Source organism: Hakea prostrata, chromosome 7, assembly GCF_041222555.1.
Source record: "Hakea prostrata isolate BN-2017 chromosome 7, UWA_Hpros_2, whole genome shotgun sequence".
NCBI lineage: Eukaryota > Viridiplantae > Streptophyta > Magnoliopsida > Proteales > Proteaceae > Hakea > Hakea prostrata.
Window position 1 is genome coordinate 5,630,686 of NC_142606.1, and position 13,345 is coordinate 5,644,030.

Here is a 13,345-nt window from a genome sequence, read left to right on the forward strand (position 1 = left end):
CGAGGGAAAAAGGTAATACTAATTTAACGGACAAAGGAAGTAAAGAACGAAAGGTTAAATCAATACCTCACGCCAGAGAGTCAGAGAAGGAAAGAATTGATCTTCCAAGTCACTGTCAGTACTCCAAAGACTCTTTCGGATCTTCCCCGCAGCCGTCTAACCTCCCAAATAAGCAACCACGAATAAAGTATTCGTTAAATAGACGAAGGTTGCCTTTTATAGAAGTCAGGGGGCAAAATAGGGCAAAATCCCCGAAAACAGACTGGGCGGTCGCTTGGGCCGGTCGCTTATGTTGAGCGACCTCCACTAGTAACCGCCCCCATGTAATTTGCCATACAAGGGTGCTTTTACTAGGGGGTTGATACCCAAGGCCAACCTAGCCTAAAATAGGAGATGGGGGAGATCTTACCTTCAATCCGGACATCTCTGAACAACACCTGACTTCCAGAATTCCAAGTTCCAGCCAAGACAGGCTCTTCAGATAAAGGATCCAGATCCATGGGTCCTGGGTATGGATCATGGGCTTCAATCTGGATACTCCACAAGTTCACCCGACTAGACCTTCAGGTTCTCGGACCTGGAATACGGATCTTGGGTTAGAAATATGGGGGGTGTTACAAGCATACATAGAGTTAGATTCATACATGCATTGTTTGTCTCATATCATATCACTTTATGCTTTGTTTATGTTACCATGTTATTTATGCTATTATGGAATAACTTGCCTTGCTGAGTTTCTTTTGAAACTCACTCCTTTTGTACAACATCTTTTGTTAGATTATTCTACAGGTCTTGATGGCTATGAAGCGCAATATGAGGAAGCGCAAGATGAAGAAGCGTACCATACGCAAGGTGTTGGCGACTATGAAGATTACTTTGAGAATTCCTCGAGTGGTCTCACTGGTTACCAAGATTAGCTCTACTGTGGAGTGGGAACATCTGAGCGTAATTGATGAAGTCTATGTTTATGAAGACGTTCTTTATAAAGTAGAAAAGACTCTAGCTTAGTTAGATTATATCTTTCTTTCTTCTCTTTAGAATCAGTTGTAATCTCCTTTGATTTTCGAACTACATTCCGCTGTACTCGTGGAGTGAGATTCCGCCTCACTCTATATTTGATTTTATATATCTATTGGTATCTTTTCCGCACTTTGATGATTATCCCGTTACTTTACTTTGATTCATTTGAATAATATTGTTAACCTTGATTTAGTCTTGTTCTTGATTATATTGTTGTGAATGTGGGAGGTTGATTTTACTAACTACTGGATCTTGTGGATTGTGGATCACACACTCGGGTATGCCAGATAGGGTATCGGCTGGGTGGATGCGACACCCATGGATTGCAAATTCATCATTGTCGACCTGGTTAATGACCTCGACATATTTCTCTTCCTCGGGATATAGGACGACTGGGGTATTTAGACGTTCAATCTTCTCCTCAGGTACTTCCTGGAAGTGAGTACGGAATTTCGAATCAATCGAACTTCAAACGATGAAGTTATGATCAAAACATTGTATTCTATCCGTACTGAATCTGCTTGGTCAATGCATTATGTTATGTTTTGCCACATGTTAGGTTGATTCCTTCTTTCCCCCATCTTTGGTAAGCAAAAGTAAGGGTTATTCTATAAGAGCTGATTTTGGGTAACTCTCATGAGAGGTAACCAAATCAAGAAACCCTTATCATTTATTAATTGGTAGACCCTTTCCAAAGCCATTTTTTTTTTTTGAAATACTAATGAGATGTTTCCCTTATCTATATTGGGTGATTTGTGAGAGTCCAATTGGGTACTCTCATGAGCAATAACCAAATAGGGAAAACCTAATCCTCCTCTAAATTATTGGATCCTCCTCAAGACTTTCTTTATTATGATTTATTTATCTTTATTCCCTAGGGTGAATCTTTATTCTCCCTAGTCTTCCCGTGGGATATTAGAATTTCTTTCCTTTGACTTTATTTACATTGTTTCCTCTCATTGTTAGACCTTTCCAATACCTTCTTGATTTTAAAATACTATTCTTTCCTTCTTAGAGTGAATCCCCCATTCACTCTATATTCTTAAAACCATATGGTCATATTCTTGTTTCTTGATTTTTGACTATTCTTTCTTTCTTAGAGTGAATTCCTCAATTCACTCTATGTTGTTGAAGTTCTTGAAACCATATAGTGATGATCTTATTTCTTGATGTTTTATGTCTATGATCTTACCTGAGATCTTGATGACTCTTTCCATGATTTTCCTACCTATCTTTATGATTGTGGGGAAGGTCTCATACCATTACCATGACCTTCCCTTGTGTTCTCATGATTGAGGAATTAATCCCTAATGTTCTTTGAACAGTTGAAAACCATTATTTAAAGAGATTTTGGGGGGAAACCCTTGGGTAACCCTCATGAGAGAATATCCAATTGGGGACCTTATTATTTCTAATCCTCCCCAATTGCATTCTTTGTTCTGAATTACTAATTTTATGTTTCCCCTTTCACTCTATGAACCTACCTTGGGTTATCTTGAGAACCAATCTAAAGGAACCTTCATGAGAGGATATTTATTTGAAAACCCTAACTTTTTTTATTAATCATTGGGTCATCCCCAAAGCCTTTCTTAATTATGATTTCTTTATTCCCTAGGATAAATCTTTATTCACACTAGCCTTTCCATGAGAGCCATGGTCAAGTATATGTTAAGACCCTAAATCTTATTGGTTCAAATCAAGAACCTATCTTTTTACCTTTGTTTGATGCTTTGGCCTTCTTAGATAGTCTTAATATGTTCTAGGAAGCTCCCCTTCGAATTTCGAATCAATCGAACTTCAAACGATGAAGTTATGATCAAAACATTGTATTCTATCCGTACTGAATCTACTTGGTCAGGAGATCAGAAGTATAGAAGAAAGACCCAATCAAAGAAGAAACAAATCGATTACTAACCTTTTAGAAGAAGAACTGATGAAGAAACTCGAACAGATGCTTGAGGATCATCCGTGGCTTTGGAGGAGAGATTCTAGGGCTCCTCCCCCGTTCTCCAAAGGCTTAGAACTGATTGTGAGTGAAAGACATGGAGTTCCCCCCCCCCCCTTTAAATAGCATAAGAAGTCTCTAAATTACTAGGATTTCACCAAACTGACCAAACTGCCCCTGTTGGCTGATTGGTTGCAAAGGAAGAGGTTCTAAGGTCCTTTCCACGTTCTCTAGAGACTTAGAAACCTAGTGGGATTGTTTACCATGAATTTCCAATAAATAAAGCTTTTAAAAACCCTAAAAATAGAAATTTACCAAATTGCCCCTACCTGGGCAGCTTGCTCAAAAATAGGGATTTAATGGGCCTAACTTCAATATTTTTGAATGGGCTTCTTTTAACACATCATACTACTTACCTAGTATGGGGGGATGTCTTCAAACCAGGTCTAACTAGGCTTTAGGCCCATCAACCAAGTTCTTCTACATTAATAGGCACTTTAACTCCAAATCAAGTAAGGTTTCCATAAGGAAACATTATCATCAATAACCATGGGTTTCAGGATCAAATACCATGTCTTCTACTGAGATGGCCCACAAAGATTTCTTAGGACCTTCCAAGGATAATAACATGGTACTTTAGGTCCAACTCTAGGTCAAACATTAAACAAGCCCTTCCTCACCCAAAACAGATAGGGTGTCCTGGCTAGGCTTGGGCTGGATTTACATTCTCCCCCCTTAAAATAATTTCGTCCTCGAAATTGGGAGAGTACTTGGCTTCCAAAGAGATGGAGATACTTCTCTTTATCTTGACGTCCTTCTCCCAAACTTTATGGGAAACAAATAACAATAAGTCTTTTGTAAAAAGAAAAACAAAGGAGTAAATCTTACATGTTTTGAAATAAAAAAAAAAAAACAATTAAAAGGGTTAACAAATCATTAAGATCACACTTGATTTTCCTTCGAAATCATCATGTGGAGAATTCACTAGGTTATAGAGTGTATGGAGATCCACTCTAGAACAGCAAGAATAGAAGGATCAGCCATGGGAATGGCTTAAGATCGCCCTCCTATCAAAGGGAATAGAAGACACTAGAAGAAATAGTAGAGAGAATAGATCAGCTTCAAGGATAAACTTATACCAAACGAAATTAGGCAACTCATACGACAGAGAATAAATCAAACAATGTATATAATATGTCTGCATTTGGCATAGCAGCAATGTTAGGGTTAGGTGGGATTTCACAATCTCCCCCTCTTAAAAAATTTCGTCCTCGAAATTGAAAGCTTGTCTGGGCTTCCGAAAATGATGATGAAACTTCTTCAGGGGTGTGATTCTTCCACCGAAACTTTACCAAGGGGATGGAAGGTACAACGAAAAACAAATCTAATAGGTACAAAGTACTAGACTCTTGGCTAACTTCTTAAACGGAAAATTTTCCTTTCAAATGGATCTTTTGGTTCGGTGAATGCCGATTCCCCGGGTGAAATATTCCCTTGTTTCAACGATATTTTGCCACAATTTCTTTCCATGGGTATAATGTTATCATTTCCCTTCTTTTATTTATTTATTTATTTTTTTTTTTTGGGTGTTAACAGAGCATGACAAGGAAGATGGTTATAAGACTTACAAATGACTTGTCAATAGCAGAACATTGCAAAGGTATAGAATCTGAATTCCTGGGCTTTCTTTTGAAATTGCTTGCACATGACTGTCAAGTAAGATTTCAGTCTGCTGGATCCAAAATCTCAATCGAGAATAAAATCTTGAGCATTAAATTTTGGTAGTCGAGATCGATTTGATCCTACAATCGAAAATGTTCTTAAATGCGGAGGGCTGAAGTAAAATCCGCTTTCCCTATTTCTAGTGGATTAACGTGACTTCGACGATCGATTGACAGTTGACGGTTGATAGTTGACCCCCTCGTATGATGACCCGGATACAGTGACGCTGCGGACAATTAAGCTCCACCTCCACCCGCCCATTTACCTTCTTGGTTTCAAATGACAAATGAAGAATTGCTTACACTATGAACCTGTGAGAGGAGGCTTAAGAAGAATATGGCCGTGAATTCACTTCACTGTCTCTTTCTGACTATTGTTAGGGTTGAAACTTGAGAGAGAAAGCCTTATTAGTTAACTGATTAGGAAGAAGGAATTGCAGTAGGGGTTCTAGCAGCCGATACCGTCTTAGGCAACAAAGAGATGATGATTTGGAGACACCAGAAATTTCACCTCCGTTTCTTCTTCCTGCAGTTGCCAATCTTCCTCTTTGCAGCTGTCAATATTACTTGTAACATCCAGATTGTCTCTTCTTCTTCTAGTAATAGTTCAATCGTCTCGCCTGACTATTCCCGGTGTTCCCCATCCACCTGCGGAGAATCAATCGTTCGATTCCCGTTCGGGCTCAACGCAATGTGCCGTGGTGCATTTGTAACCACTCACTGCGACAACGGAACCGTGTTCTTCACCGACGACGAGAGCCCCAGATACAAATACCAGCTCCTGGAAAACCTCACCCGCCAAGTCTACTCCAATAACTCAGTCAAGATCGTCGATGTCGCTCTTCTGGGTTGCGGTCCAATCCCTGATTTCTCCGGTCAAACCGCCAATTCGATGAAGTGGCTTACAGGAGCATTCCGTTATGATTCCGACTACTATCGAATTGTCACTTTTTTCAATTGCTCTCAGCAACCTGATACAGAGAGCTTGAAGAAGCTCGCAGAGTCTCCTTGTTTGGAGTGCGGCAGGACTCCAAACTTGTGTTATTATTATGACGGTTACTTGGATCAGGTCTCCAATTGCAGAGTTTATAAAGCCACTGTACCCATCAAGGTCTTGGACAACATAACAGCGGTCGGCAATCTTAGAATGGTGCTTCAGCAGGGTTCCACGGTTGTATGGGATGACAATTGCAATTCTTGCCAAGAGAAAGATGATGGAAGGTGTGGTTATCTCGACCAAAACAGAGGCCAAGAGGTTTGTTTCTGTCCTGATGGGGTGCATCCAAAAAATTGCTCCGACGGTAATTAATAACTCGAACAACTGACTTAACTCTAAATAATGTACTGTTTAGTTTTCAGGCCGTCATTAATAACTTCTTTATTTGCTTATAATTTTTTCATAAAAGGGCAATATATAAAAGTTGATGATGGGGAGTACCAGCGTCGACAGAAGAATTGGTTTCTGCCATTGTTCATGGGTTTAGGTAAGAGAGATTTGCATGCTGTCTTCTGTTTAAAAATCCTTGTGTGTAGTATCAGGTTGACGACCTTCAGCTACTTTACAAGAGTGGGAACGCCATTTTGGGTTTATTTATATGTGGTTTTAACTTTCCTTTTGCTTCCTCTTGTGGGTAGGTATTAGGCTGGGATGTGGATTGTTTGCTGCTGCATCTATGCTTTATGTGTATATTAGCCGAAGGAGCAAACAGAGGAGAAGACTCTTAAACGCCCAAGATGAGCAGGTTCTGAATCGTTACCTTAATGCAGATTACACAACTCCCGCTTCTATAGAGACTTTCTTGCACAACTATATATCAGGAAGGCCAACCAGGTTCTCTTTTAAGCAGATCAAGAAATACACTTCCAACTTCAATCACAAGCTGGGACAGGGTGGCTTTGGCTCTGTGTTTAAAGGAGAACTTCCAAATGGTTTCCCCATTGCTGTTAAATTGATTGACGAGACTGACCATAGTGAGGTTCAGTTCCTCAATGAGGTACTAACCATTGGGAAAATCCACCAACAATCATCTTGTTCGGCTTCTTGGCTACAGCTTTGAGCAATCAAAGCAGGCTCTTGTGTATGAGTTCATGAAGAATGGATCCCTTGAGAAGTTCATTCATGGTAGAGCTGAGGTTGCTGTTGAAAAGTTGAGGTGGAGTCAACTTATTGAAATTGCAACTGGAACAGCAAAGGGGATAGCGTACTGATGCAACTCAGCGTATGGGAGTTGCCACATCAGCAATCACTCCATCAGGCCCTCCACGTAGAAGCACGCGTGTAGCCAAACAGCCTGCCTTCTTCAGCGACTACACCATGTGACTACAGCATGTGAATTGTGATAACCGCTTCTAGCATATTCTATCCTGAGTAACCTAGTATATTCTATCTTGAGTAACACACAATATAAATGTATATGCATACCATACCGAAAGGAATGAAGTATTCTCCCAATCTTTCTTAATTCTTCTCTCTGTTTTCTTCTTCCTGGAACTCTTTCAATTGTTGGTCTGCAACACGTACCTTCATGAAGAATGCCAAACTAGGATTTTACATTGTGACATCAAGCCTCATAACATCCTTTTGGACGACAAGTTTCAGCCTAAGGTTGCAGACTTTGGATTGGCACAAGCTTTGAATAAAGAGAAAAGTCATGCTTCACTTGCACATGGGGCAGGGACTCCAGGATATGCTCCACCGGAAATGTGGTGGAAAAGTTGTGGTCCGGTGACCGATAAGTCTGATGTTTATAGCTTTGGGATGGTATTACTGGAAATGGTGGGGAAGAGGAGAAATTATAATTGTGATGAAAGTAGATCAAGCGAGATGTACTTCCCTGAGTGGGTTTATAAACACCATGTGATGAATGGTGATGGTGGCGGCACAAAGTGGCACGAGTGCCATGGGATTGAAGAAGAGGAGATGGCAAGAAGAATGGAGGTAACAGGCTTATGGTGCATTCAGTTCAATCAGTCTAGGCGACCCTCAATGAGGAAAGTGATTGACATGCTGGAGGGGAATTTGGACATTCAGATTCCTCCCCCATCTCAGCCTGGTTGGGAAAGTGTGATGCCAATTAATTTCACCTAACTAGGACTAGGCCATGAAATATATGGATCTTCAACTGCAGCTGCTTCTCCTGGTGATTCATCTGGAGCTATGTTGACCAATGGAATAGAAAGCTGTAGTGTAGCTAGTGCTTCTAGTGATGCATCTGGGACTGTAATGTTGTTTTCATTCTTATGTAATGAAAGCAGAAAATGTAACAGAAAATTGTTTGCTTCTTGTAGTAAGATAAGATTCAGTACCACATTGTTTGTGGGGATCATTTACTGCAAATATGTAGGTAATCATTCGTTTTCCTCTTCTTTTTTTCCATGTTAATACATCCTACAAACAGTAGAGAAGAATCATATTGCTTTGTGATATCTAAGCAAGTTTATTATGAATCACTAGTGTTGTCTATAAACAAAATAACTTTCTTCTGAAAGTTCTCTTGATTGTGTATTCAACTATCAACTATCCAAAATCGCATAATGAATTAAATGGCATGCAAATAATATTGCCAAACTTAAATCCATTGTGCAAGTCAGTATTGAAATTCTGTTGACGACATTTTCCTAAAAGTTAATTGAACGCAACCTTTCAAAAAGAAAATAAGAAGAAATTTAGTAATATAACTTTGTAAAACATCTACAAAAGCAGCAGTAGATCCAAATTCCCATCCGATCAAACACACACCAGACACTGTGTAGCAAAACCCTCCTAATGAGACAGTCTGACAATTCATTTATGGTGTAAAGTCATTATAGAAATATTAATCCAACAACACTCTGTCTTTTCTAGGACAGGTTTCACAGACAGGAGGGAAAATGTTAACTGTGGGTTGGGAAAGCTTACCTCTGTTCAATTGGCATAGGAATAATTAATATTTATTCTCCTTGTGCAGGCTCTTGTTAGGGTTATGTGATGGTGGAGAAGTGGTCTTATTGCTGTGGCTTGGGAGTTCCTGGTTTTGAAAAATTTGAGCCAACTTTTGTCCGAGAAGTTGATTGATTAATCTAGAGAGTGGTCTTATTGCTTTGGTGTGGGATTTCTTGGTTTTTGAAAATTAACCCTTTGTCTGATAAGTTGGTTGATTGATCTTTATCAATTTGTGGTCGCTGGTAGTGTTCATTCCCCGTTGTGGAGGTCAAAGAATCTTAGGCTGTCAGGCAAGAAAACCTAATACCTGCTTTCTTTTTCCTATGATTCGTTGGGAACTGCTGAAAGAGGGTCTTACAAGGTAGCTTGGCGGGTTGTTTGTTGCCCCAAAGGAGGATGGTGGGCTGGGTCTCTATGATCTACATTCACAGAATCAAGCTTCTCTCATGAGGCACATTTGGACCGTGGCAGCGACCGAAAGTCCTGCTGGGTTGATTTTGTTAAAAAGAGGTGGTTAAAGTACCACTCTATATGGTCGCTTCCATTTCCCTCCAACTGCTCCTCATCGTTTAAAGCCAATTACATGGTTTGGGTGGTCATTCAACCTTAGAATATTCGACCATACTGTCTTGGAATAAATACAATCAAAGAACAAGTGATCACAGCTCTCATTTCCAGCTCTACAAAAGACACAAGCAGGGTCCATCTGAACACCCCAACCAATCAGGAGGTCCTTAGTTGAAAGCCTTCTGTTGAGAGTCCGGATCTGCGACCTGTCGGGGGAGCACTTTGTGCTCCCCCGACGGGTTACCACCACAAAAAATGGGGGGGGGGGGGGGCAGGGTGGTGATGGGAGGGTTTTTTTTTTTTTTTTTCAGGGGTGGGGCCCACCTTTTTTGTGGTGGAAAACCCGTCGAGGAGCACAGAGTGCTCCCCGTCGGGGGTGATGATCCAGATTCTTCTGTTGACGGCCAACCAAGAAGAAAGAGAAAACCTGCCTTGACTTTGCAGCCAAAACTACCCGAGCCCAAGATGCTTTTGGAGAAGAACCATGAACCGCCTGCATCGCAGTTTTCAACGAGAACCGACCACTCGGAGCGGCAATCCACACAGCCCTATCATCATCAATCATGATACGGGAAGCTTATACCTAAGCAGGTGTAACCCGGCCCAACCAGATGTAACCCGGATGATCGGGTGTAACCCGGATTGATGAACAAATATGGACAGATCATCTCATTGGTACATTCTACTGATATCAATGGGCTACGCCCGAGTGGGGCTTCATACTCAGTCGGGACATGACCGATTGAGTTGGCCAAAGCGCATGTTACGCTCAACAAATAAGGTAATCATTCCTTATTGAGAAAGTCAACTCCATTGGCGTTCATGTTGGAACCAATAACAGAAAGGCGTGATCCCGGAAGATACGATGGTTCTTGTCGGACGGACTTACCAAAAACGCATAAGGTAAGTTACTTAGTATAAGATAGAGGACGCGCCTCCTTGGTAAGCAATCCAATACACTCTGAGTATAATCTTGTGTAGCTTTTGCACGAGTCCTTACTCTGTTCATTATCTGACTTTGCCATCGGAGGCGGCGGCCCGGCACACAAGCCGGCCCGCATCTAACCTTTCTTGCAGGACTCATCGTCCTGGATACGAGTGGAGGCTCAGTTGGATCCAGAAGCATAATTGATCCGCATCAGTTTGGCGCCGCCAGTGGGAACGACAAAATCTTCAAGTCATGGTACGACAAGTTAATGGACGTTCCTGACAAGAAAATACCGGGGATAATCGAACGATCCTCGAGGATGCGGTTGATCCATCAACCCATGTAGAGCAAGAACAGCTTCAGGACAATCTTGTTCTGGAGGACCTGAATGGCGAAGGAACTTCCCGGGGTCCTCAAGAACACGCCATTATGGCCGATATGGACGAGTTAAGAAAGGGTATGCTCGAGATGTCGGGAGTTCTACGTAACTTGGTCCATCAAATTGGAGTCGAACAAGGATCGAGATGTACTACACAGTCGGGAAGACTAGTGAAAGCTTTGAGGACGACACGAGGATCCCGAGGAGCAAGGCGTATCCCGAGGCTAAAAATAACTCGGGAACAAAAGGAAGCCAATCCTGAACGAAGCAAACGCCAAACTACTCCCAACGGGACGAGAATCAATGCCCTGGATCGCCTTTCGATACCACTTAAGACAGGGTCTTTGCCCAAGAGGAGTCGACGGGAGGGGATCGAAGATAAGGAGGACCAGGGAGAAAGTCAACCTCGGTCGTCACGATCGAGAGTATCAACTTCTAGGGCACATCCCCGAGATAAAGAAACACCTACCAACCACCGTGGTAAAGAGCATGCTGAATCTGATGAAGACGGAGCACGGCAGAATCGGCTTCGAAGGCGGGTAGCGGAGGTCGAGCAAAAACTAGAGGATCGAGATCATGATGAGGATCTGGACGTAGTGGACCGAGAACCTTTTTCAGATGAGATCATGAACATGCCTCTTCCTAGGAACTTCATCATGCCAACATTCACCCCATTTGAGGGGAAAACGAGTCCTAAAGAGCATATAAGTCACTTTAAGTCAGTAATGACTGTACTGGGTCGGGAGGACGAGTTGCTTTGTAGAACGTTCCCGGCTTCACTCAAAGGACCAGCCATTAAATGGTTCAGTAGCCTGCAACCGGGATCCATTAATAACTTCTTGGAGCTGGCTCAAGAATTCATAGCCCGATTTCGAACTGCAATCGGGAGTAAGAAGACTTTTGATAGTCTCTTTGGAATACGGCAAAGAAGAAATGAATCTATTCGGGATTATTTGAAGCGATTCGACGAAGTTGCCATCGAGATCGAGGAGCTTGATGATCAAGTAACGACAGTGCCCTTTGCAGCGGCATCACACACCAAAACGTATGGGATGCTGTTACGCAAATGCCAGAAGCAAGCCAACGTCTATGAAGTGATAAATGCCCGGGTAAAAGCTGACCGGGAAAGAAGATCTGATCGGGGTGCAGATAAAAGTTCCCCGAATGGAAGGAATCAGGGATCAAAAAGCAAATGGAAGCGCGACCAAGGAAGAGTGAGTTACACTCCTCTTAATACAAAGCCATCAGAGATCTTGATGAACATTCGGGACAATAGTTCATTAAAGTGGCCCGGGAAGCTACGCGCACCACCAGAGGATCGGGATATGACAAAGTACTGTTGATTCCACAAAGATTATGGCCACCACACAGATGGGTGTCGAATTCTGAAGTCTGAAATAGAGAAGCTAATCCAGCAAGGTAAACTGGGCCAGTGTGTGAGGGAATCGGGAAAATCCTGTAACTACTCGCCAGAATAAAAAAAGAGGGCCCGATCCCCTAGCCCGAAAGAAACCGTCAAAAAAGCAGATAAGGGAAAAGAGAAGGTGGATCGGGAAGAAACGCTTGTGTACGTGATCATGGGAGGCCCAACTGTGGAATCAATTAGGAAGGCGAAGCAGAAGGCCTGATTTGTGGGAGCTGTTCACTTGCCTAAAAAGAGGCAAAATTCAGTTTGTCCGGAACCCATAACCTTCACGGATGCAGATTTGGAGGGAGTTATAGCACCTCATGATGATGCTATAATAGTCAAGGTTAAAATAGCAAACCAGGAAGTTCACTGAGTATTGGTTGACACGAGGTCATCCGTTGACCTAATCTCATACGAAGCTTTCAAAAGATTGAAATTGGCTGATGATTTGCTAACCCCTTCATCAACTCCATTATATGGTTTTGCAGGATCCTCTATAGTGGCTGAAGGAACGATCCATTTGGATCTCAAGATCGGGAAGTCACCCCGAGACATGTTAGTTCGGGTCAATTTCATGGTCGTGAAGGAGTTATCGGCATACTATGTGATCCTCGGGCGTCCGACACTCAATGCACTGGAGGCAGTCGTATCCCCTAGGCACATGAAACTAAAGTTCCCGACTAAGGCCGGGGTAGGGGAATCCTGTTCAGATTAATCAGCTTCCCTACAATGCTATACGAATTACTTGAAGGGAAAATGTAGACCAGAAAGTTCAGGAACTGCTCTGAACGTTGAGGTCCGAGATGATCGGGATGAGAAAAACATGCAGCGGGCGGAGCCCGTAGAAAAACTGGAAAGGATACAACTCAGTCAATCCCTTCCCGACAGAGGAACGTTCATCAGCTCGGAGCAACCGAAAAGCTTCAAGAAAGAGCTTACTCAGTTCTTATGTGATAATGCAGATATCATTGCATGGTCGGCAAGTGACATGCCCGGGATAGACAGGCGGGTAGCAGAACACAAACTCTGGATACAGAAGGGTGCTACCCCGGTCATCCAAAGACGAAGGAACTTCGCGATAGAAAAGCATGAAGCGATCAGGATCGAAGTTGAAAAATTGGAGCAGTCGGGTTTTATAGAACCAATTGAATGCCCAACATGGCTGGCCAATGTTGTAATGGTCAAAAAGGCAAATGGGAAATGGAGAATGTGTACCAACTACACAGACTTGAACAAAGCCTGCCCAAAAGATTGTAATCCCCTCTCGAGGATTGATCTTTTGATCGATGCTACCGCTGGGCACGAAGTCCTTAGCTTCATGGACGCTTATTCGGGGTACAATCAGATCTTGATGAGTCGGGAGGACGAGAAACACACTTCATTCATGACTGATCGGGAAAGTTACTACTATCGAGTGATGCCTTTCGGTTTGAAAAATGCAGGGGCCACTTACCA

The 13,345-nt window shown here is 42.3% G+C and overlaps 1 protein-coding gene across 1 annotated transcript; it reads left to right on the top strand.

Annotated features, from left to right (window-relative positions):
- The first annotated feature begins 5,034 nt into the window (after positions 1 to 5,034).
- LOC149009276 (LEAF RUST 10 DISEASE-RESISTANCE LOCUS RECEPTOR-LIKE PROTEIN KINASE-like 2.1) lies at positions 5,035 to 7,943 on the top strand. The gene is given in 5 exon segments (XM_089163711.1): positions 5,035 to 5,987; positions 6,093 to 6,170; positions 6,322 to 6,704; positions 6,706 to 6,886; positions 7,203 to 7,943. Coding segments are annotated over 5 exon segments (2,034 nt in total). The 5' UTR covers positions 5,035 to 5,167; the 3' UTR covers positions 7,775 to 7,943.
- Positions 7,944 to 13,345: the final 5,402 nt, after the last annotated feature.